The following is a 26,302-nucleotide window of genomic DNA, read 5'->3' on the forward strand; positions in this document are numbered from 1 at the left end:
CTCTCGATATTTTGGCCAGTGACCCTCCGCAAATTACACAGATAGGCTCTCATTAGCCTATCTCTATTGTATAATGTGCTGTTATTTGCTTTAAAAGCTGTTGGCTCTCGGGTGTACATTAAAAAGAGATAGTTGTCTTCTCCAGATAATAAATGGATTTGGGCGCCACCCATTGGGCAAGACAACATGATGAACCCTTGAACCCTGCTACAGCTCTGTAGCACTATTGCTATCCTATCAAACAAGTAGCCTATGTAGAAACAGAAGCAGGTCACCAAAATTAACTATTTAGGCTACCATCATAGAAAATACCACTTTCAATTCCCTGCAGGCTATTTATGTGCAACAACAAAGTTGTGTCTAATCTAAAGTAAATGCCCTGATACACATTTGTTTATTACAGTGTTATAATAGGTCTCTGAGATCCCAAACTGAGAAGACATCCTGTGTGGTCAAGTTGTCTTTTATTGTTTTCTGTCTCATCAAGGAAGATTCAACACAGATCTGGAAGAGCAGGAAGATTCAACACAGATGCTTGGTTAAAAGCAGACATCTGACGTACAAAAGAAGTATGATAACCCGGCAGATGTGCAGTTAAAGAGAAATTTATTTGATCAGGACAATGATTCATCATTAGTTGCACAAATAATCAACAAGATGAATGGTGAGTGGTCATGGGCATCTTCTGGTGTTCAGAGAGGGAAGAGCAGGATGCCACTGAAAGTGCAGTCATTAACAGTATCATAGAGTCTCCTGTTTGCAGGTATCCTCAGGTTTACTGCATCTCCCTTCTCCAGCTGTAGAGTCAGGCCACTGGACAGATGGGCAGCTTGTCCATTAGTGTCATACTCCCACAGCCACATGAGCTCATGTCCATTTTTATCCATCTTGATCTCCATGTGATGTGAGGATAGATAATCCATAACAGTGAACCTGAAGTAGTAGACGCCCCTGACTGGAACTGTGAAGAAGCCACTTGTGCTGCTGTAGGCCTGTCCGACATTAGTGATGACGTTACGGAAAACCAAGTTCAGATCTTTATTCCCAGCGTTAAGGTATCCTCCTGAGCCCAAACCTGCTGAAAATGCCACCTTGGGTGCCGATTTGATCTCATTCTCCAGATTCTCCACTGCAGTCTCGGTGGCAGCCAATCCGGTCTTCAGAGCAGCCAGCTCCTGCTCATGTGCTGCACTGTCCATCTGCAGGTGCTTGACTTCAGTCACAGTGACTTCATTGGCCGTATTTAGGTCCTGTATGGCAGACTCAGTGGCTGCCAGCCTGGTCTTCAGAGCAGCCAGCTCCTGCTCATGCGCTGCACTGTCCATCTTCAGGTATTCCACTTCAGCCTCACTAGCTGCCAATCGAGTCTTGAGTTCCCCATTTTCCTTCTTCAGAGCAGCCAGCTCCTACTCATGCACCACTAGTTCAGTTACAGCATCTTTGTTTGCTGCCTTTAGGTATTCCACTTCAGGTTCAGTGCCATCCAGTCTGGTCTTCAGTTCCCCGTTTGCCGTTTTCAGGTGTGTCACTTCAGTCTCACCGACAGCCAGTCTGGTCTTCACTGCTGCACTGTCAGATTTCAATACCTTAACCTAGAATAGAATAGAATAGAATAGAATAGAATAGAATAGAATAGAATAGAATAGAATAGAATAGAATAGAACAGAATAGAATAGAATAGAATAGAATAGAATAGAATAGAATAGAATAGAATAGAATAGAATAAAACAGAATAGATTAGAATAAACAAGATTTTTTCAAGAGAGACCAGGGGGGGCACATAACACTTTCAGCCTGAAAATATAATGACTCACACATGGATATGCTATGTATGACATTACCCATGAAGAAAAAAGAAATGGCATTGGTACCACTACAGCCCCACAATGAGGCATGCAATCCATAGTAGGCCTAGGCCTAATGTAGAAGTTTACCCTTTGAAAACCACATTATTCTACATGCAGTCTACATTAATTTAGAAATTAAAACAAAACAGATTGTATGCCAACAAAACACTTTTTCTATAAAAGAACACATTGGCAATATTGAAGGCTTGTTGCACATCAAAACATTCCTAACTCACTTAGACTGTTACTGTTTGCTACTGTGTCCAATAAATAAACTGACTTCACGTGACCTGATGATGATGACAGTTGAGCAAGTCAACACACAGATAGCCTAGTGTGTGCTCCTTTACCAAAGTCCTCATCAGCAGCAACATACTAGGACAAGTTACACACTTAAAGATAAATGTAGCCTATATATAAAATGAATGTAATTCTCATTTAAAATGTTAGCAAGTTGATCATTTGTTAGCGTTTATGCTAAGCAGGGATTCAGCATTTCTAACGGCGCTTAGCACTAGGCCTATTTACTGTAAAAGTCGATCCTCGAGGATCTCCCTCTTCCTCCGACGAGATAGGCGCCCGACGCATATATTGTCTCTCTTTCTATCTCTCAGCCCATTGTTGAGCTGTCATTCAGCCTGTGAGAATGTTTCTGTGTCAAATAAAAAATCATTGTCAAGTTGACTGCAGAGGGGCATAACAGAGGCTACTAGGTGCGCTGTTTACAGATAATATGAGGCGTTTCATCTGGAGTTTTTCTTTATGCAAGAAAAATGTGTCCCAGGGGGCGGGAGGGATTCAGAAACTAGGCCAAATTTAAATAATGGTGGCCCGCCCCCCTCAATGTATGGGAAACACTGAATAGAATAGAAAAGATTAGTGACATCTGATGGAGGTGACAAAAACTGATTTTTTTTTCAAAGGACTTTTATGTGTTTTTGACATGTTTTAAGAATATTTCAATAATTCTTCATAAAAAAACTATTTCTGCTTTTAATTTCATCTGCGGTGTTGACAAAAACAAGTAAAAGACTCTAATTTATGATAATATGCCCCTATATTTTGGATTTGAACAACTTTTTTTTCTTTCAAAATTGAAACCTGTTTACCCACATTCTCAAGAATCTCAATGCTGTCCTGTGGATTGCGAGCAATATTAGTAGGCAATATAGCAATATTATTCTTTATTCTAGCAATAATAATGGGTGGCATAAGTGGTAGAGGTAGCATTGGCCTTTACCTCATCCTGGGTGTATCTTAGCATCGCTCTAAGCACCACCACAATGTCTCTGAGTTCCTTCAGCTCAGCAGAGACATCCAGCTGAGTAGAGACTTCAGCAGTAGCAGCAGCAGCCCCAGTGCTCTGGCTCTCTGTCTTGACCTCAGTCTGGGTGCTACGAGTCTGAACTCCACACATGGAGAACAGCAGCACCAGTAGTGAGATGGCAGCCCTCATCCTATAAAAAACAAACAAACAAACAAAAAAGAACATAAAATGTTATGTGATAGCCTATTTCAAGCATACATTGATGTACATGCATTAGGCCTATGTCTTGTTATTAAATCAAGTCATTCACTTGTTTTTGTGTCAGACATGTATTTTTTCATTTACCTTATAGAATAGAATTGAATAGAAAGCAATAGACTTTGCATGAAAATCACTGTATGAAAACACAAGTAGACGTTGATTTCATTGTTCAAAACAAAAACACACACGGCATACAGACACAGACATGCACAGATAGGAACAAGGTGGTTTCTAAAGCACCTGCCCCTTTTGTAATTTCCTTTGTCACAATGTATTGTGGTCCATGTTGACATGGTCATCTACAAATGCGTCACAATAAAAAGCATATGACAATAATCCCCCGATAGTAGGCCCTATAGTATAGCCTCTACCGCCTAGTAGCCTAAGGCAATATAGTAAGGCAGCTGGATGTTCCACATGCCCCCAACCCCTCCTTCAGCATCTTCCCTCCAAAATGTCTGCGCACGCCACTAGAGGTCGATGCTGTTACTGAACGAAATAATGCCCTTTTTGAAAGTAAAGCCCTTTTTAAAAAAAAAAAATACAATGTAATGTGGTCTATGCTGACGTGATCATCGACAAATGCTTCACAATCAAAAACCAATAATGACAATAATGCCCTGATATAAGTAAGGGTTAACGTTCGACGAGAAGGTCGCTACCGTGGAATAGCAGCACGACAGAGAGAATCTTTAGACCCCGACGCGGAGCGGAGGGGTCTTGTTCTCTCTGAAGTGCTGCTATTCCACAAAGCGACCGACTCGCCGAAAGTTAACCCGCTTATTATATGGATATACTTAAATGATTCACACATGCGGGGACATTTCTTTAGACCTATTTAATGTTAAGATTGTTGCTGCGCAAAACAAAACAGTGCCGTTGTGGAACACCGCTAGGCAACAGCTAGGTAGGCTAGCCAGGACAACAGGTGTTGTCTATCACAGCAGCTGATTAGAGTGACTAAAGACCGGACCCCCTGCGGAGTGATATGAAACATTCGCTTTAGCCACTGACTTGTATACAAGCCAGTGGCTTTAGCAGTGAACGTCTTGTTGCCATTGACAGCGGTAGCCAGGACAACGGGTGCTGTCTATCACAGCAGCTGATTAGAGTCTTGTTGAAAAGTCGCTTTAGCAGTGAAAAGTCTTGTTGCCATTGACAGCGGTCTGTTATAGACCAACCCGTCCGTTATCGAAAAATAACAGACGTCCGAACGTTGGGGAGCCCCGTTGAAATGAATGGAGCATTCGACAGATGACGTCACAACCATATAATAATACAGTATAACATAGCCTCTACTCTGCCTAGTAAGGCAATATAGTAAGGCAACTGGAAGTTCCACATTCTGCCCATGTAGTGTATATTCATTTAGACATAAACCTTTTTGCTGTGTTCCACTCTTTCGTACACATAGTACAATGTCACATTTGAACATGGAGATAATTAATATGTAGCACAATGTAACATTTGAACTCTGTGATAACACTGATCTGACCTTTAGAAGCAGCCGGTGACGCTCTGTCCCTCACATTAATAGTAGCTGTAATAGGTAATATAATATAATATAATATAATATAATATAATATAATATAATATAATATAATATAATATAATATAATATAATATAATATAATATAATATAATATGATATAATATAATATAATATAATATAATATAATATAATATAATATAATATAATATAATATAATATAATGCAATATAATATAATATAATATAATATAATATAATATAATATAATATAATATAATATAATATAATATAATGCAATATAATATAATATCATGCAATATAATATAGGCTTAATATAATGTAACATAATAGTGTACTACTGTACCTTGAAGAGCAGCCTGTCTCGCAGTAGTAGCGGCTGTAGTAGTAGTAGTAGTAGGAGTACGTGCAGCAGTAGTGTCTGTGACTTTGAGTCTGTGATCACCCTCTTTTTATATCTTGGGGATTTTGTAAGGACTAGGTGACATCAAGGTCAGGGACGCTGATCAAATTTTTCCAGAAACGTGTTTGTGTGTACTCAACAGGGTTGTGGGAAAGTAAAAACCTGTTACCCAAAACGTGTGTGCGCGCGCACACACACACACACACACACGCACTCACGCACGCACGCACGCACGCACGCACGCACACACACACACACACACGCATTCTACACAAGCATGCACACATGCATGCATTTACGCACGCATACATGAACACAACACACACACACAGTGTCTTTAGCAAAAATTCAAAATGGCGAACAATGGAGAAGATCCCCCTTCTCATGTCATGTATGAAAAGTGCAATTTTCCCAGTCATAATGAATACTTAGGATTTGGTGATGGTGGTCAGCATTCATGGAAGCGGTAACATTTGTGAATGGGCAGCATGAATCAAGAAATGAGCTAGTAAAAATATTACACAGTGCAGACCAGCTGTTGGTGGTCGGATGCATATTAAAAAGAGATAGCTGTCTACTCCAGATAAGAAATGCATTTGGGCGCCACCCATTGGGCACAACATGTTGAACCCTTGAACCCTGCTACAGTCCTGTAGCACTCTTGCTATCCATGTCCTTTGGGGAAACTAAAACCAGTAGCCTATATAGAAAGTGGACCAAAATTAACTATTTATCATCATAGAACATACCACTTTCAATACCTGCAGGGCTATTTTTGTGCATCAACAAAGTTGTATCTAATCTAAAATAAATGCCCTACTTTCCTCTTTGATACACACTTGTTTATTACAGTGTTAATAGGTCTCTGAGATCCCAAACTGAGAAGACATTCTGTGTTGTCAAGTTGTCTTTTGCTGTTTTCTCTCTCACCAAGGAAAATTCAACACAGATCTGGAAGAAGATCAGGAAGATTCAACACAGATGCTTAGGTTTAATGTTAAAAGCAGACATCTGACCATGAGAAGTACAAAAGAAGTATTACAAAGATAGAATATTTCACACATTTGAGAAGGTGAAAGGCAGTATAACACAGTAGAATAGAACAGGCCAAGGATCTCACATTGTATAGCCCTCTTTAAACTACAACTGAGGATGTTACAATGAAGGCTATTTGATGGCATTGAATTCCTATGTAATATCCATCATCAATAGTGTCTTGCAAATTACAAATTATACAACATTTGAAAACAATTAAAATAAATTACAGTCTTTCATCTAGCTTATCTATCGGAAATTACTTCAGATACATTCTGCACATCCAGCTTAAAAGTTCTATCATGTCTGCTGTTTGATGAAAGGTGACACAATACAACTCTTCAAAAATGAACATAATGCCATCTGCACATCTGACAGGTTCAGTATTGCGTAGCAATCATAATACAAGAGCTGGTGCTCGAACACCTTGTTTTTTTACCAATCAGATGCACTTATGAGGTGAAAGAGCAGCCAAAAATATTGCAAACATGCAAATCTGCGGTATAGCCATTAACAAATAGGATTTTCCATCAGCCAGAGAACAAGATTCCAAAAAAACATGCAGTGATAGTGAAGTGTGAAAGTATTTTTTTTTAAGTGAAAAAAAAAACTCAATTCGTCGAACTCACCAAATGATGATTGAGTTCATTATGTGAGAACAGTCTGGTGTTTTTTAAAGGAGTCATATGATAACCAATTGGAGTATGGCACCTCTTTTTCTAGTGCACAAATAAAATGCATTATAGTTTGATTTACAAAGAAATGGGATCAACTGCTATTCAAAAGCAAAATAACAAGAGGTAAATGGCACATGTCATTTATCTATTCATTGAACTTGAATTTGCCGGTAAGACATCACAACACAGCTATGTTGTGAATCAAACATTTTACCATTTCTGAAGTTGGATGTATAACGACAGTATGGAACAACTATGTTTCACATTAAAGAAAAGTCTGTAGAGACGTAAAGAATACCCAAGATAAACATTCTACTGCATGACCCCTTTAACTATGCACATTGACCCTTCATTTTGACATCAAAATTCACATTAATGTAGATGGGTGAAATCATCGCTAAAATCAAATTGGTCATATAATCCCTTCATTTAGTGGTTATTTTTCCTATTTAAACAAGTTTGTGTTAATACTGAGCTAGCAGAATACAATTTCCTGTGCGTTGCACTTCATGGAGACATTCCATTATTGTAACTCACAACCTTGATCTGTGCTTGTGGCCTCGCGCTTTGCTGATGGCCCGCCGCCATGGAGAAAACAATATTGTTTCCCTGTTGTCAGCCTAGCACAGCCACAACAACTTTTCTAGGAATTTCCCCCATTCAACATCCCAATTGCAAATGAGAAAATGGCCTTTATATTGTGCTATTGCAAGACATTGAATTAAACTTCTGTCGTCAATAACATCTTGCGACCTCACCTCGGGGCCACAAGCACAAGGGAAGACCAGGAGTTAGGATAATGGAGAGTCCCATGTGTGGAAGGGAAAAAAACAATACTGTTATTTTACCACTGGGTGGCACTCTAGTCACAGATAAAGGAATGCTTGAAAACACATTCCGCAACCGCTAGATAGAGCTCTATGACCTCAGAAAAGAATAACGTTTTTTAGAGACGGGAGCAATGTCATTCTCAAAAAATGCAACATGTAATTAAAAAAATACATCCCTTCCATTTAATGTCAGTTTTTTGACCTTTTAAGTCGTGAAATGCTCTAGGCAATAAGGGTGCTCTTATTCAGACAGCCAGAGAGCATGCACATTTAGGGATAACACAATAAGTGCTGTCCAAACCATTCACCAGCAGCTTCAGTTGGCCAGCAAAATAGGCCACTGTAGGGAACAGCCAACCAAAAGCCACACACATACAGTATTTACAACACATAGCTTCTCTTCTCTAAAGGGTACCATTAATACTTTTACTCGAGTTAAGAACAAACTAAAATAAAACCACTTGGCTTACTCTCCAAATAATTCTCCTTATTTGTGTCTCACACCACCAAGACTGACCACATCACGCTTGGGAGAGTTCCCTTTGGATTTGCACAACACTTCTCTTCCACTGAAACAAACAGGAACGTTAAGACTGGGCAGTGGAGACAGGAGAAGAAAATGAAATAAAAAAAAAAAACCTTCAAAGCAAAGACACTTGGAAACATTTTCACCACAAAAACACAACCGTGGGCAGTTTGACACCGCAACAATGTCAACTATGGCATATTTCACATCGTTGTTATCGTTGGTGTCTTTTCAGCACTGGAAAAACTAAGTGACAAACACAAGTAAACTTTCCATGTAAAGAGGTAACAGCATAGATATGCAGGTTGGCAGAATAGTTGCCTGCACTGTTGGTAGTGGCACTGGGAACTAAACAACAGAGAGAGAGAGAGAGAGAGAGAGAGAGAGAGAGAGAGAGAGAGAGAGAGAGAGAGAGAGAGAGAGAGAGAGAGAGAGCGAGAGAGAGAGAGAGAGAGAGAGAGAGAGAGAGAGAGAGAGAAAGAGAAGGAGGTGAGTGTTTCCGAGTCAAAGAGCTATGCTGTATCCCACTGGAATTGTTTTTGGAGTTTGATGAAGATGTTCCACCACTACCCATCAACCCTGAAGTCCTTCTTCCCCACAGTTAGACCACAGCTGAATACACTTTCTGGATGGAAGATGAAATGTGCTCAAGTCCAGATCCTTACAGTTTAGCTCTTTCACGACCATGACCTGGATAAATGAACATTTTCACATTTGCAAGAACGCCTTAGGCTTAAGAGCACAGGCCACAAACCTCTTTCTGGGGTGGAAACAAGCTGTTTCAAACAACAGAAAGAGGGAGAGAGAGAGAGAGAGAGAGAGAGAGAGAGAGAGAGAGAGAGAGAGAGAGAGAGAGAGAGAGAGAGAGAGAGAGAGAGAGAGAGTCCCTGGTGGTCTTTACAGTCACAAGTCCCTGCTCTTCAGAGCACATACTCAAGAGAGCATGATCTCTGTCTCGAATCAAAAAAGCAGAACACCGGACATTTTGAAAGAAAGAGAAAGCAAGAGAGAGATAGATAGAAACAGAAACAGAGAGCAAGCTAGAGAGAGAGAGAGAGAGAGAGAGAGAGAGAGAGAGAGAGAGAGAGAGAGAGAGAGAGAGAGAAAGAGAGAGGGGGGGGAGAGAGAGAGAGAGTGAGCACAAAAAGTCTCTCGTCTTTTACAACACGGACTCCATGCCGTCTCTCTCCAGCAGGTTATCGCTGGAGGTGTCGGGGGCCAGGTGTCCAGGGCGATGCGTGACCAGCGGGGAGGTCTCCTCTCCCCCTTGAACGTTGGCCACCACCTCCCCCTCCCCCTGCCTCTCCCTCCGGGCTGCTGCCTCCTCCTCCTCCACCACCTTCACCTCCTGCAGCTCCGCGTCCCCGCGCGCCTCCTCCTGGGCCAGGCGCTGCTTCCGCTGCTCCAGCTCGTTGAAGTGGTGCAGGATGCCCGCGCCCAGCGCGTCGCCCTCTACGTTCACCACCGTTGTAGTGCGGTCACTGCAGGGAGGGGACATATCGCACATGCACAATCAGACAAGAGGTTAGACATAGGCAGACACAGGCACACTGGCACACTGGCACACAGGCGCGGGCAAATGCACACACATATGGTATTGTATCAACTTCATTTGGTCTTGGTCTTATCTTGGTCTCGGGCATAACGATCTGGAAGGAGTTTGTGCATAATCCTAGCCACTCATGCGCACCGCAAAACATAGCACAATATTAAGGAAGATGGGTTGTGTCAAGCTTAAATTAAGTTTTAGGCCATAGAGCTGAGCCTCAATATGTTACTTTTTCCACAGATCAGTTTAGCGTGTTATCACATCATATCTAGTCCTATAGGGTTTGTTTGGTTTTGGTCTGTCTTGGTCTCGGATTTAAGGATGAGGATTAACATATTAACATATTAACAACCATTAACAACATCAGCTAGATTTTCTGCAATAAGTGCTCTGCTGAGGTATCTTTTGTTCAAGTTCAAGTGATGTCAACTGCCTCAATGTCTGGGCTTTAACCAGCCGGTCACTTCTAAGTCCACACGAAACAATTCATAACTAACATATCTGTCATCCATCAGATGTGTATCAAAGGGGGAATATTTTTTTAAAGGGAAGTTCAGAGGCATACGTTCAAGATTTATGAACAGGAAGTTGCTTGTCAGCCATCAGCACAACCGAAACCCTCCCAAACCTTTGCAGTGACTACTATGCTTTCAGCACTGTAGGCCTACTTAGTTCTGAATAGTTGTGCTTTACCAGCGAGGATTCACCTTGCTTGCTTACTGAGCCGCCTGCCCCACAGAAATAGCATGCTTTCTAATGTGAGCCGGCATTTCTTGGAGAGTAGCTAGGCATTAAGAAGAAGAACACATTACAGAAATAGATTTGTGAGGCGCAGGCAGCATGTGTCTGTGATAATGTTACATCACAGGTGCTGTATGGGAGGACCTTATGGGTATGTCTGTCTGTCTGTGCAGACTGGGGTGCTGGAGAGTACATTTTGTTCCTTCTGTTGATAAGTGGAAATGAATAAATGGATGTAAACAGGGGTCTAAATTAACACCAGCTAACTGGCCAAATGCTAGTGAAATTTCAGTTTAGCTGGTAGAAAAGACCAACTTACTAGTCACTTTGACCCATTAGTGAGTGTGTGTTTCTAGCCATTTTGAGTGGTGATGAAAAAAGTTAATTTAGAGTAAGTATGCATTTGCATGTTGGCTATGGCCACTGGAAGATTTTTAACAAACGCTATGAGCAAGTCTCAGTTTACGTGTAATGACTTTTTTTTTCTATTTGTGTGTGTATGAGTTTATCTTTGTGGGTGTCTGTTATGGCCACGTGTGTACACAAAACGTGTGAATAATGGCACCTGTGATAGTTTTTACAGTGTATGTGTGCATATGGAGACGTGGTCATGCTTTTGCATGTGAATCTGTATGAGCACGTGTGTGTGTATGTGTGTGTGTGTGTGTGTGTGTGTGTGTGTGTGTGTGTGTGTGTGTGTGTGTGTGTGTGTGTGTGTGTGTGTGTGTGTGTGTGTGTGTGTGTGTGTGTATGTGCGCGTCGCGCACGCTCCTGCATGAACTTATCAGCACATGTGTGTGTAGTGTGTGTGTGTGTGTGTGCATGTACAGTATATACTGTATATGATTGATGACCCTACACCTCCTGCAGCCAGCCTGCCTGACAGGACAGGAAGGAAGAGCAGGGAAGTCACCTGAGGTGGGGAGGGTCCAGAGGATGCACTCAGTAGGGGGCACGCTCATACAATCCAGTCCACAGCCGACTTATACATATATATGAGTGTATGTCCTGTGTGTGTGTGTGTGTGTGTGTGTGTGTGTGTGTGTGTGTGTGTGTGTGTGTGTGTGTGTGTGTGTGTGTGTGTGTGTGTGTGTGTGTGTGTGTGTGTGTGTGTGTGTGTGTGTACAGTATGTGTGTGTATGTGTGTGTGTACGTAATGGGTGGCAGTATATATAAAAGAGTCCATGTCGTGTGTGTGTGAGTGTGTGTGTGTGTGTGCGTGCGTGCGTGCGTGCGTGCGTGCGTGTGTGCATGCGTAATGGGTGGCAGTATATGTAAGAGTCCATGGCGTGTGTGTGTGTATGTGTGTGTGTGCGTGCATGCATAATTGGCAGTGCCAGTGCACACTCACACGATCCAGTCGACGGCCAGCATGAGTGACAGGTCGTTGGTGGGCAGCCCGATGGCCTCCAGGATGATGGCGATGGTGATGATGCCCCCAGCCGGGATGCCCGCCGCGCCCACACTGGACGCCGTGGCACACACCCTAGACACAGAGAGACAGTTTAGTTTAGTTTAGTTTAGTTTATTTAGTTTAGTTCGACAGGGACCATGCACAATACACATTGATTACAGAAGTAAAAAGATGGCTTGTGCCAGATTATAGCTATATAGCTAATTTCCATCTGCAGTCCCTGGACAGGTAAAACAAATATTAAAATACAGAAACATAAACAAGATACACACACACACACACATTAACACACAGAGAGACAGGACAGGCGCCACTGGCATGTCAGACACTATGGAACATGATAGCTGACAGGCAGCAGGCAGCCCAGGAGGAACCCATTTACCCCAGCCCGACCCCAACCCCCCACTGGAAGATTTATTCTGCCCAACAGCCTAAATTCTGTCTATCTGTCTGTCCGTCCGTCCGTCCGTCTGTCTGTCTGTCTGTCTGTCTGTCTGTCTGTCTGTCTGTCTGTCTGTCTGTCTGTCTGTCTGTCTGTCTGTCTGTCTGCCTACTTTTCTCTATTTCTGTCTCTCTGTCTGACCCCCCATCTCCCCCCCTCTCTCTCTGTCACAGACACACACACAGACACGCACACGCACGCACGCACGCACGCACGCACGCACGCACGCACGCACACACACACACACACACACACACACACACACACACACACACACACACACACACACACACACACACTTTCTCCTTCTCTCTCCTGTATGTACGTATGCTGTATGCTGAAGAGGTATGCATGTATAGACAGCATACCAGAGACGGTTTAAATGAATAGAGAATCTTTGAGCATACTATATGTACACACACAAACATATGCCATATATACAGTATATCCTGTGCCTGTCAGTCTCTCCTTCTCTGTGTCTGTCCAGCTCTCCTGCGAATGCTGTCTCCCGAGGCTACCCCGTGTGTGTTGTGTAAGACTGACTGGCTGACTGTGGTTCCTGACAGTAGGACTTCCTGGCCTGTGGTGGCACCGTAGGACAGTCAAATTCCTCACCGCTGACATCAGCATATTAAATATAGTTTCCTGTTACCCTCGCATATGCGCACAGGAGCAAGGCTGTTGACAGCTTTGACCGGGCCCAGGACACATTCTTCACAATTACTCCCCTGTATCAATGCATACAATGTAAGAAAACGACCCACTTATGAGCTCCGCCTTCCCCTGTGGCTAGCACAACTAGTCCATTTGTCCCCATCCACCCCCCCACCCCTCCTTTTCATGGGCCTACACAGGATTGCAAGCTCCAACCACTTACTACTCACTGCGTTTTGCAAAAGCAACCATACTACTAAGCATCTTGCTAAATAAGGTATTACATGTAGGTAGAGTGTATAGAAAGCAACAGCTCACTATTTATTTTGAGTAGAATGATACGGTTGTATTGAATGTTGAGTCATATTTTAGGGAGCTCTGTTGCTCAACAGGCTGGCGTGTTGCATCATTACCCAGATCTGCTTACGCGCAGGGGACCCCAGCTGAAATCTGACCAGGGATTTACGAGCTATTCTGAAATAATACACACACACATCGCTAAGTATATACACACACACACACACACACACACACACACACACACACACACACACACACACACACACACACACACACACACACACACACACACACACACACACACACACACACACACACACCTTGAGTCAGTATTAACTACCCCTTCTGAATTCAGACCAAAGCCCTTTACATTTTTGTTGAAATGCATGAACCATATTTCAATGTGAAGGCAAAAGAGAAAACTATCTTGAATATTGTCTCGTTCACCCTGTGAAACTGCTTTGTCACATCCTGACATCCGGAAAGCAAAACACACGCAAAACACACCGAGGACTGACATTCTGTGTTCAGGAAGTCGCTTACTCGCACACACACACACACTCAGGGCCGCTGACAGCTTTTGCTGGGCCCGGGACAAACTCATCTGAAAGGGCCCCTTCCCAATACATACAATGTAATGGGGACCCAATTCTGGGCCCGCTATCTCCCTGGGCCCGGGACAACATACTCCTTTGTCCCCCCCCCTGTCGGCGGGCCTACAGTGCACACACTCACAGGATAGTGAAGATCTGTCCGGCGTTGAGCTCGTGGTTGCTGAGCTGGGCGATGAAGACGGCTGCCACGCATTGGAAGATAGCGGCGCCGTCCATGTTGACGGTGGCGCCGATGGGCAGGATGAAGCGGCTGATCCTCTTGTCCACGCCGTTGTTCTCCTCCACGCACTTCATCATGGTGGGCAGAGTGGCCGAGCTGAGGGGAGGGGGGGTCAAAGGTCAACAGGACAAGTTAAAGGTAAAAGTTTGGCAACAACTAGTTCAAGTTCAAGTTCAACTTCAAGTGTTTTTATTTTTCACATAGACTCTGCATTGTAGTAAAATGAACTAGGCTCCAAGTGAAATTTTCACTTGTCACACTATATTTTCTTATATTTTCAATTACTGTAATTTCCTTTAGGGTTCAAAAGTGAAGTATCCACACACATCACCATGGTCAGCAGAGTACATAAAGCAGAAGGGTGCAAGTTCAAGTTCAAAAAAGGGCGATAAACCCACCCAAAACGTTCACTTATTAGGTGGGGGACATGCTTGGGTGTGCATACTTCCTTCAGAATGACAACACAAGAGGTATCATGTCGGGGCAGATGGCCAACGGGGCTCTCATTTTTCCCCTCATTGCTTGACTGTACCGCAACCTCAAAATGGAAGTGTGGAAGATCGCCCCTCTAATAATACAGTATAAAAGGTTAAAGTTTAACAAATAAAAGGTCAAACAACTAGGCCCTGTACCTGAAATGTCCCTTCAAATGTACATAGGAGCAAGTTCCCCTCAAGGTAAAGCACATAATATTCAGGATTTTTTTAAAGACTGCCACCCTAAACCTTAGATTCAATTTCAAAGTATGCAAAGTGTAGGCCCTACTGTTTCACAAAATATCCTGTAGGATTAATAATGTATTTCTATTCTGCAACTGCTGTATAGTTCAGTATATAAGGCGAGATGTGTTTTGTTCCTTAAATGTTGCACTATGTAAGGAACCAGCATGCATTTCAGATCAAGACTTTGACAAGTTATTGACAGTAAAACATGTTTGGTGCTTTGACTGACTCTGATCTGGGGCTGTTGTTTGCTTCTAGCTTGGCGACCCCCACACAGATTAAACCCATAGCTCACATCATAAACCTCCAGAAGAATGTCTGTGGCAGTGCATTAATCCCTACGCACTGGACTGGACTGGCCATCTGGCATAGCGGGCATTTCCTGATGGGCCACGCACCCTTGTGGGCCCATATTTTCAGATATGACAGACAAAAATCGTTTTCTGAAAATAGGGGTCCACAAGGGTACGGGGCCCACTGGTGAGTCAGTTCTGCGCTGCTAATTATGAGGGGCCCCTTAAGTCCAAAAGTGCCCGGGCCCTATTTCTCCCCCAGTCCAGTCCTGCCTACACCTAACAGAAACAGAACTGTAAAGTATTGTTGGCAAGTAGGACAAAGGTTTAAAGGTGAGGCTGGTAGACAGTTTTATAGGCTTAGGTCAGAACTTGAATGAATATACTTCTACAAAGTGGCTTATTCTTACAGTAAGAGGCATATAAAAATAACTAGGCCAAGCCAAGTGTTTTCCTAACGTCCTCAGAAGTTCTCTGAGCCCCTAGTTAGCTTAACTGCATGTGTTGACAGTAATGTGTTGCATTACCAGTAAATCAACAACAGAGAAGTGGTTTATGACTGAACTCTCTCATGCAGTAGATGCTTATTGCAGGAGTATGACAACTTAATTAACTTAATAATTTAACTTGCACTGTTACAAGGTGTCCTACGATAGAAGACCAATAAGTCAATGTTTAAGCACTGGCATAGAGTAGGTGCGTTTGGTGTGTGTGCCTGCGTGCGTGCGTGGATGTGTATGTGTATGTGTGTGTGTGTGTGTGTACGTTGTATGTCTGTGTGTGCGTTGTATGTCTGTGCATATGTGCGTGCATGTGTGCGTGCATGTGTGCGTCCATGCGTGCCATACCTGGAGCAGGTGGCGAAGGCTGTGGTGAAGGGCGTGATGAGGCCGGCCAGGAAGGTGTAGGGGTTCCTGCGGGTCAGGGCGAAGTAGATGAGGGGCAGCACCAGGCCTCCGTGGATGATGTGGCCCAGGATGGAGGCCAGGATGTACTTGCCCAGGCTGGTCACCAGCAGCACCACGTCCTCCATCTCCACGATCTTACTGCCCACAAGGAACATGATGCCCAGGGGCACATACCTGGCAGAGAGAGAGAGAGAGAGGAATATACACACACACATAGACATTACACATACATACATCGGCATAGACACAGGCACCCACACATACACACCAATAGTGGCAGGTGGGAAATGGTTAATACATAGGGTGACCAGCTGTCCGGACTTCGGCCGGACAACCCCGCCCCTTAACTTTCTAACCTCGCGTCCTCGCGCGCACCCATTGCTTCGACTTGCCGAATCCCCGCCTCCGTGTAGAAAACAGTGAAGTTGGCATTCTAATCTGTAGGCAGAAATCAGGGAACAACGCTGCCATCTTACCTCAGACTAACTCAGCTGCCAACAGCAGTTTTACTTGTAAAACAATATTTTTGGGGGGAAGGATTTTCGCATTTCCTTACCTCACTCCGATAAAGGAGTCATCAGCACCACTAACTTAATATTGTATCAGAGACGGCAGGTTACGATAGGCCTAGACAAATCCTTCCGTTGTTGTCTGTGTAGAAAATAGGCTATTTCATATTTTTAATTGGGTATGCATTCGTAGGCCTAATAGCCAACAATTAATTTGATTTACTTTACTCAAAGTTGGTCAGAAGTCATCAGCGGTGTTTTAAGGGAGGCAAACCCCTTCTGTCAACCTTTTTTTTCATGCAGACGCTGGATGGAGCTCAAAATACAGGCAGCGCCCGTGCAGAAAGACGTTTCTTTGCCCTGTTTGTAAAGTTGTGAGAACCCTCGTATCGTTGTAAAGGCATTTAGAGGACAAACTTAGTTGCACTATGCATTGCCACCAGTGCAGGAAAAAATAGGAAACAGACAGTAGACAATAATATACCTTATTTAACTTTCATACAGTCAGTTAATGAACTTCATATAGGGCTATTGCACGGAGATTTCCCCGACATAAGGCGACAGCAATACAGTTAATTCGCTGGGCGAAGTCTGGGGTTATATCTGGAGTAACATGGCGGCCGCAGATATCGGAAACGCGACCGACTGTCAAGGTCTAGTTTGCGTCAATGACGTTGCCTCGCATCTCGAGGCCATAAGCAAAAGGCTAGGAGGAAAGGAAAGACAAAGAGAGGGACACACGGATGTCGTGAACAGGTCGTAAAAACGGACCGATGGCCACCCTATTAATACATTAGGTTTAGCTACGACAAGTGCTGAAACAATCCATGTCAACAAGAGGGACTTTCTGTTGTTATTGTGGCAGTCCTACCCACCACATGAAAGATGGAAACTTGGGCAGAGATAGCTTGATAAGTCTTGTTATTGGAATAGTCCTACTATTTACCTACCTAACACATACTACGTATTATGATATCTATGGTCCTACTCACCTGAACACCAGCACCGTGGACAATAACATACAGTCTGTCTCTAGATAGCTTGTCAAGTCAAGTCAAGTAGTCAAGTAGGTTTTATTGTCAATTTCTTTACATGCACTGGTCATACAAAGAATTTGAAATTACATTTCTTGCTTTCCCATACAGACATAGACTAATCTAGGTAAGGACATAGACAGTATAGACATAGACAGTACTTATACATGGACTTAAGACAGTATGGACATAGACAGTGCTCATACAGACATTTAAAGTGCAAGACTGGACAACAGAAGACTTGTAGAGGACATACATTAAGAGGTATTTGTTGTGCTTTTGTGCTTTTCCTAAAAAAAGTCCTTTATAGCGTTCTGACATGGTAATAGTAGCATTTTGAAGAAAATAAATATTAAAAAAGGTCTGTCAAGTACACCAGCAGCAGTGTGTGTGTGTGTGTGTGTGTGTGTGTGTGTGTGTGTGTGTGTGTGTGTGTGTGTGTGTGTGTGTGTGTGTGTGTGTGTGTGTGTGTGTGTGTGTGTGTGTATGTGTGTGTATGTGTTTAGTGCAGGTAGAAGGTGCGGTGTGCGTCTTGTGTGTGTGTTCGTGTGTCTGTGTGTGTGTGTGTGTGTGTGTGTGTGTGTGTGTGTGTGTGTGTGTGTGTGTGTGTGTGTGTGTGTGTGTGTGTGTGTGTGTGTGTGTGTGTGTGTGTGTGTCAGTGTGTGTATGTTTGGGTTTAGTGCAGAAAGTGCAGTGTGCTTGTGTGTGTGTGTGTGTGTGTGCGTGTGTGCGTGCGTGTGTGTGTGCGCGTGTGTGTGTGTGTGTGTGTGTGGTGTGTGTGTGTGTGTGTGTGTGTGTGTGCATGTTTTGAGTTAGTGCAGGTTGAAAGTTCAGTCACAAGTATAGTAGTGCAGGTGGAATGTTCAGTCGCAGATATGGTGGTGGGAGATGAGGGGGGTTGTCAGTGGCCTTGCTGGCTAGAGGCTGACAGTGGAGGGAGAGTGGGTTGAGTGTTCAGCATCTTGATCGCTTGGTGCATTGTGCTGCTCGCCAGCCTGGTGGTACGGGAACGGAGGCGCCTGTACCTCTTTCCAGAGGGCAGGAGGCTGAACAGTTTGTGTGCAGGGTGGCTTGTGTCTTTGATGATCATCAGTGCTTTCCGGGTGAGGCGTGTGGTGTAAATGTCCTGCAGGGAGGGGAGTGGTACTCCAATGATCTTCTTCGCTGTGTTCACAACACGCTGGAGTGTCTTCCTGTTTTTCTCCGTGCAGCTTCCTCCCCACACTGTGATGCAGTTGGACACAACGCTCTCTATGGTTCCTCTGTAGAATGTTGTCATGATGGAGGGTGTAGCACTTGCCTTCTTTAGTTTGCGCAGGAAGTAGAGACGCTGATGGGCCTTCTTCGCCAGTGATGTAGTGTTGGTGGTCCAAGAGAGGTCGTCGCTGATGTGCACTCCAAGGAACTTGGTGCTGCTCACTCTCTCCACAGCATCGCCGTCGATGGTCAGTGGTGGCAGTTGTTTTTGGACCCTTTGGAAGTTGACAACAATCTCCTTGGTCTTGTTGACATTCAGCAGGAGGTTGTTGTCTTTGCACCATCTGGCCAGCAGGTCTACTTCTTCTCTGTAGTGAGTCTCATCGCCCTTGGTGATGAGGCCCACCAGTGTTGTATCATCCGCAAACTTCACTAGATGGTTAGTGCTGTGGGTCGTTGTGCAGTCGTGTGTCAGCAGCGCGTGAACAGCAGGGGGCTGAGAACACAACCTTGCGGAGCCCCCGTGCTCAGGGTCAGGGTGCTCGAGGTGTTGTTCCCTACCCGTACTGCTTGTGGTCTTTGCATCAGGAAGTCCAGCAGCCAGTTGCAGAGGGAGGTGCTGAAACCTAGTTTGTCCAGTTTTCTGATGAGTTGTTGTGGTATTATGGTATTGAATGCTGAACTGAAGTCAATGAACAGCATTCTCACATATGAGTCTTTATTGTCCAAGTGGGTGAGGGCTGGATGGAGGGCAGAGCAAATTGCATCCTCCGTGGATCGCTTGGCTCGGTATGCGAACTGGTAGGGGTCTAGGGTGGGGGGTAGGGTGGCTTTGATGTGTGACAGGACTAGCCGTTCGAAGCACTTCATGATTATGGGCGTCAGTGCTACAGGACGGTAGTCATTGAAGCATGATGGTGATGATTTCTTCGGCACAGGTATGATGGTAGCAGCTTTGAAAAGTGATGGGATGACTGCTTGCTCCAGAGAGATGTTAAAGATGTCTGTGAAGACATCCTTCAGCTCTTCTGCACAATCCTTCAACACTCGGCCTGGTATGTTGTCTGGGCCAGCTGCTTTGCGTGGGTTGATGGTGGCCAGTGTCCTCTTAACACTGGCAGAGGACAGGTAAAGGGGTTGATCATGGGGGGGAGGGGGAGTTTTCTGTGGGTGAGTGTCATTTTGTGCTTCAAAGCGGGCAAAGAAACTGTTCAGGTCGTTTAGCAGAGAGGTGTTGTTGTCACAGCTTCGTGGTGCAGGCTTATAGTCCGTGATGGCCTGTATGCCCTGCCACAGGCTCTGTGCATCTCTGCTGTCTTTGAAGTGTGTTGTTATTTTGTCTGAGTATTCCTTTTTTGCTTTCCTGATGCCCTGGGACAGGTTAGCCCTTGCTGTCTTTAGGCCAGCTACGTCTCCTGCTCTGAAGGCTTTGTCTCTGGCCCTCAGCAGTCGGTGAACGTCTCCTGTGAACCATGGCTTCTGGTTGGCCCTGGTAGTGATGTGTTTTATTTCTGTAACATCATCGATGCATTTTGTGATGTAGGAGGTCACGGTGTCTGTGTACTCCTCAATGTCAATGTGATTGCTGTGGGTGGCAGTTGTTTTGAAAATGTCCCAGTCTGTGGTTTCAAAGCAGTCCTGAAGTCGTGAGATGGCTCCCTCAGGCCATTTTCTCACCTCCTTCTGAACTGGTTTGGTGAGTTTTGCCTTTTGTCTGTAAGCTGGCAGTAGCAGAATTGTCGTGTGGTCTGATGATCCAATGTGGGGGATGGGCTTTGCCTTGTATGCTCTCTTCTGATTTGTGTAAACGAGGTCCAGGGTGTTTTGTTCTCTTGTTGGGAAGTTGACATGTTGATGAAATTTTGGAAGTACTGTTTTGAGATTTCCGTGGTTGAAATCTCCCAGTACCACTGTGAAGGCATCTGGGTGTGCATCTTGTTGTTCACTGATGCCCCGATGCAGCTCGTTCAGTGCCTCGCTTTTGACGCCATTGTTGTTGCTGGGTGGGAGGTAGACGGCGACTAATAGGATAGCGGATATTTCTCTGGGTAAATAAAAGGGTCGGCACTTGATGATCATGAACTCCACTCGTGGAGAGCAGTGCCTCTGTACTACCGTAGCATTATTGCACCAAGCATCATGTGTGTAGACACATATTCCTCCCCCTCGTTTTTTCTCTGCAAGGGCTCTGTCCGCTCGGTGGCACGTTAGTTGTTCCAGTTGTAACGCCGAATCGGGTATGCCGTCGTTCAGCCATGATTCGGTGAACACCGTAACGCAGCAGTTCCTCACGGTTTTGTTCGCTGATCTCAGTAGCCGTATGTCATCCATCTTATTGTCCAGAGATCTGACGTTTGCCAAGAGAATTGATGGTATTGCTGGACGAGTTGGGTTGGCTGCAAGCCGTGTCTCGACGCCACCTCGTTTGCCCCTTTTCCTAATTCTTGAGCATCTCTTTCTGTGTCGGCATAGCGAGGCAGACGGGTCCGATGTAGTCCTATGCCGCCGGAGAATTCCTAGTTCTTCCAGAGTCTTCATTGGTACACATTTTAACACAAATAAACACTGAAAGTTGGGAAAGCAAGGGGCTGCTGCAACCTACGTGCGCCGCCGCCGGAAGATAGCTTGATTAGTCTTGTTATCATGATAGTCCTGCTGTACTCACCACATGATACAGACCAGCACCATGGACGACTATAACCTACAGGAAGTATCTAGCTTGATAAGTCTTGTTATTGAGGTAGTCTTTCTACTTACCTACCAAACACATACCTTATGCATTATGATATCTATGGTCCTACTCACTACATGATCCAGGAAAGTAGAAAATACACAGGTCAGTTACTACATAATGAAGTGAGAACGTGGCTTCAGTGCCCATTGGGAAACTCCAACTCCAATTGTCATTGTGACACAGCACTCCACTGCACACAAGTGTTCACGGCACACTACGCACAACGAAATTGCATTTATGCTTCACCCGTGCAATGGGGCAGCCCTCAATGGCGCCCCTGGGGTGCAGTGCGGCGGAACGGGACCATGCTCAGGGTACCTCAGTCATGGAGAAGAATTGGGGAGAGCACTGGTTGATTACTCTGCCCACCAACCTGGCGGGTTGGGAGTCAAATCAGCAACCTGGCAACCTGACGCTCTTGCCGCTTACCCATGACTGCCCTGACTAGCTTGATATTTCTCTGCTATTGCGATTTGTCCTGCCGTACTCTCCACAAGATCCAGGAGACAAACACCATGGACTATAACATACAGAATATATCTCGATAGCTTGAAAAGTCTTGTTCTTCTTAGTGTCTCTGATACCAGCACCATGGCTGTAACTACCATTGAGGACACAGAGGTCATGTCCTTAGAACTTTTTTTCCAGAAATGTCAAATTTATCTATGATGAAAATCGATCAATGCACAATGATAAATTCCGTCTGTATACGCCACCCCTCAAGACAGTGACTAATGAAAACCAACTTCAGAGTATGACTGAAGAGTTTGAAGCATTCTAAATGTACAGTACGCAGTACAACGCACAGTATTTGACCTCGGTATTTGAAAATGTCTCGTAACTGCCCTGACCAGCAGCATAGACTGTAACATGCAGTATGTACTGAGTACATTCTATCTCGATATCTTGATAAGTCTTCTTGTTATTGTGATAGTCCTACTGTACTCAGTCCTAATGTACTGTACTGGAGCGGAGGGCCCAAGACATGAGAGGAGGGAAGAGTTTCGTCAATGGCCTATGTTCCTATGGGGATTTAAAGGCCTAAGTAAGTAAGTAAGTAAGTAAGTAAGTGGCCCTGCCGTGGCCAAACGGTAGGGCACTCGGCTGCCATGCGGCTGACCCAGGTTCAGTTCCCGAACCGGGTCCTTTGCCAGCCCTTCCCCGTCTCTCTCTCCCCACTCGCTTCCTGTCACCACCTTCACTGCTCTATCATAAATAAAGTCAAAAAGAGAAAAAAAAGTAAGTAAGTAAGCAATGTACTCACCACATGATCCAGGAGACCAGCACCATGGTGGCCTCGTTGAAGGCGTTGAAGAAGCGAATGAGCTCCTCCCCCTCGGGCCCCAACAGCCTGAGCGCCACCCCGAACACCAGAGCGAACAGCACCAGGCCCAGGATGTTCATGCCATCCACCTCCGTGCCATAGGGGACCTGCCACACACACACGCACGCACGCACACACGCACACACACACACACACACACACGCACACACACGTTTTCCTTCAGTTTTTCCATGAGCAAAGTATAATTCTGCATTGTACACAATCTTGCAAGCCAGGCAATGACATGAATTAAATGTATATTAATTAAACCCTGCCACAAGGGTGCTTTGAGACTTCCATGCTAGTTCTGTAAGCGATCTTATTTCTCATTTCCGTATTGCTGAAAGGCAGTTGCGCACATCTCTGACTATGTCTGTGTGCAGTGTGCACAGAGATGTGTGTATTAACGTGTGTATTACTCATTGTGTCTGTCTAACTGAGCTGTGAAAGCCCCACTTGACCAGGACCTGGCTAGCCAGGCCTCGCCCTCCTAGTGACGCAACACCTTCGGCGTTGCTTCGAGTCGGGGCAAGAGCAAAGTAAATATCATTTCTGATCTCCAGAAAAATCGGAAACTCCACCCACTTTGTCGGAATCCAGTCAACCAGTGGCAAACCCAGGGAGGCGGGTCAACCATGCCGTTTTGGAAACGTTAATCGTCATGCTCTTGGTCAGACCAAGTCTGAAAGAGATTTGAAAGTCGATGATAATCAGCCTAGGACCTGGCTGCTTTATCTGTCCCCGTCCCTGGGGTGAGGTAGTGAGGGGATACACAGTAAAGGCTGCTGAGTGAATTCAACCCTGAGAGAGTACTCTGGGACCAAATACACTCTAGAAGATGTTAAATCGGCTCTGTAAATGTTGGATGAACACTGCAGGCAGGGATTTTTTTTACTGCATAGGGGTGACCGGGTGCATCGCGCACGGGGAGAGACCATGATGAGGATCGGACAGGACAGAGGCAACGCACGCCTCAATCCTCCCCTTGTCTCTGGGCCCTGGGCCATGCCAGACAGCAGTAGCAGCCCACAGCCTTACCCCATCGAGCCCTGATGTGTGTGTTTGTGTGTGTGTGTGTATGTGTTTGCATGTGTGTGTGTGTGTGTGTGTGTGTGTGTGCGCGTGCGCGTGGTGTTGTATGAGTGCGGCGCCCCATCTTGACCGGGAGCCAGGCCCTGCAGATCCCCTGCAGATAATCGATTGCAGTGTATTTTTTTTAGCCGTGCTCCAGCTAGCTAAGACCCGTCGCCATTAGAGCGGAGAGCTGTTGTCGTTGGTCTAATCATGCTCAAGCTCGTCTGTCGAGAAACGAACGAACCCTCTGCACCCACTGCTGTACTTCGAAAGACTGAGTCTCTCAAAGCCTGTCTACTTTCTCTCTCTCTCTCTCTCTCTCTCTCTCTCTCTCTCTCTCTCTCTCTCTCTCTCTCTCTCTATGTCTAAAGACACTGAAAAACACCCAAGTTTCAAAGCCCCTCACTCTCTCTGTCTCTCTACCTATGTCTGTAAAGAGTGAGAGAGAGAGAGAGAGAGAGCGAGAGAGAGAGAGAGAGAGAGAGAGAGAGAGAGAGAGAGAAAACACTCCCATTTTCCCTTTCAGTCCCCCGACCCCCATGTCCTCACACAAGTGAGTGAGTGAATAAGCGTTTTGAGGCATTCTGTGCATTCTGAGGGCTCTTTCTGTGGAAAATGCTAAGCGTCTGAAAAGCACTCTGGGAAAGACTTGTCCTGCCCAGCTGCTCGGCTCGCGGCCTGTGCAAGTTTGGAGCAGCTCAGAGTGGCCTTGCGACCCACCCCCAACCCTCACACAACCTTCCCACAACTACACAGCAAACTTCACACAACCTTCCCAGAACTATACTGCAAGCTCCCCCAATAACTGAAAATGCACAACAATACCTCTTGTAATATATGTTCTCTGTATGTCTTCTGTTGCACAGTCTCTGCACTTTAAATGTCTGAATGTGTATTGTATAGGTACCATAGGTGTACTGTATGTGTACTGTCTATGTCTATACTGTCTATGTCTATGCCTAAAGTATGTCTATGTCTGCATGGGAAAGTAAGAAACGTAATTTAAATTCTTTGTATGACTTCACACACAACCTTCCAAATACTACACTGCAACCTTCCTCAACCTTCACACAACCTTCCTGCAATCTTCCAGCAGCCACACCAAACTTCACCCAACCTTTCCGCAATGGCCTTGCTCCCATCCAAACCTCCACACAGCCTTCCCACAGCCATCCTGCAACCTTCCCTGCCTCCTCACACCCATGCAACAACATGCAAATACAAAGCAAGCTCTCTCAGCGCTGTCAAGAAGCCTCACTGCCTGCGCTAGTTAGAAGCAGCTCTGAGTAGCCTTAAGGGTGGTTTATGCCTCGAGATCAGCGTCACTGCATCATGATGCAGTGAGCCGCGCAGTTAACGGAGTGAAGCCCCCCCCATCACGCAGGTACTCTGGGGCACCTCCCCGAAATTGTGTCTCGACGCAGGGAGCGACGGCGTGAAAGGGCGAAAATAGGTCTCTGATTGGTCCTCTCGACCAGCCTGCTCTGTCCTCGAGTCGAGAACAAGCGCTACTTCCTTGTTCTAACCTTCGTCGGTCTACGGACTGTGAGCTCTTCATTAAATAAGTTGCCCGTGCTTTGTTGTTTGATTTATTTACACGAACCAAAGACAACACATGCGCTTGCAAGTTACGACGCTGAAGTTATTTGGACAGTTGAACAGTGGTTCCGAGGTCGAGGAAACATTCCGCTTCGTCCTCGACAAATGAGCCACTTCTTTGTTCCAAACTACCACTGTGGCTGCCAGTGCGATCAAACATGCACGTGATATAAAGATTTAATGTTTCATTTTCATTCTCGTCGAGTCTGTGATGCTAAAAAACAACCGACACGTCTAGTTTACTCTTTGTATTGAAGTCAGTTTCAGCGTGGAATGACATCGCGCAGACCGTGCTTCAAAACAGGGCATAAACCAAAATTAACTGCATCATGGCTGCGACAAGCTCACTCTGTGGCACAAGTAGGAAGCATAACCCGCCCTTTACGGCCCACAACCCCAACTTCACACAACCTTCACGCAACCTCCCCCAACCTTCACACAACTACCCTGCAACCTCCTCAACCTTCTCCCACCCATGCAACAACCCCTACTCCAGTGGTTCTTTTTTGAACAAACGCCCCCTTCACCTCAACATAAGCCTCCCAGTGCCCCCTTGACCCCATAATAAGCCTGCCCCCATTTGTATTGAAAAATAAAATAGACTAATGCCCCCCAATGG

General features: G+C 45.1%; 2 protein-coding genes across 3 annotated transcripts in view; both read right to left on the reverse strand.

The window, feature by feature from the left end:
- Positions 1-593: 593 nt before the first annotated feature.
- Positions 594-5,391, reverse strand: LOC134442869 (cerebellin-3-like). Of its 2 annotated transcripts, XM_063192828.1 has the most exons (3): positions 5,231-5,391; positions 3,088-3,304; positions 594-1,592 (listed from the first exon to the last, which is right to left on the reverse strand). In XM_063192828.1, the coding sequence occupies exon 3, from the start codon at positions 1,323-1,325 to the stop codon at positions 693-695; it is 633 nt and encodes a 210-aa protein (XP_063048898.1). In that variant the 5' UTR covers positions 1,326-1,592; positions 3,088-3,304; positions 5,231-5,391; the 3' UTR covers positions 594-692. The 2 variants fall into 2 exon arrangements, with proteins under 2 accessions (XP_063048898.1, XP_063048899.1); XM_063192829.1 differs by lacking the exon at positions 5,231-5,391 and having other exon boundaries at positions 3,088-3,339.
- A 143-nt stretch (positions 5,392-5,534) lies between these two features.
- The window catches only part of slc1a4 (solute carrier family 1 member 4), a 31,113-nt gene continuing 10,345 nt past the window's right edge, over positions 5,535-26,302 (reverse strand). Inside the window, exons 4-8 of the mRNA XM_063192840.1 lie at positions 22,951-23,117; positions 16,153-16,386; positions 14,191-14,385; positions 11,997-12,131; positions 5,535-9,836 (exon numbers count right to left, since the gene is read on the reverse strand). Coding sequence (XP_063048910.1) covers positions 9,515-9,836; positions 11,997-12,131; positions 14,191-14,385; positions 16,153-16,386; positions 22,951-23,117 — 1,053 coding nt within the window. The 3' untranslated portion in view covers positions 5,535-9,514. The remainder of the gene's footprint in view (positions 9,837-11,996; positions 12,132-14,190; positions 14,386-16,152; positions 16,387-22,950; positions 23,118-26,302) is intronic.

This window comes from Engraulis encrasicolus, unplaced genomic scaffold (genome assembly GCF_034702125.1).
Source record: "Engraulis encrasicolus isolate BLACKSEA-1 unplaced genomic scaffold, IST_EnEncr_1.0 scaffold_25_np1212, whole genome shotgun sequence".
Classification (NCBI taxonomy): Eukaryota; Metazoa; Chordata; class Actinopteri; order Clupeiformes; family Engraulidae; genus Engraulis; species Engraulis encrasicolus.

What these genes read in the sequence shown, in the direction of transcription:
- LOC134442869 (XM_063192828.1), bottom strand. Translation starts at nt 1,325, where the DNA reads ATGGACAGTGCAGCGCATGAGCAGGAGCTGGCTGCTCTGAAGACCAGG.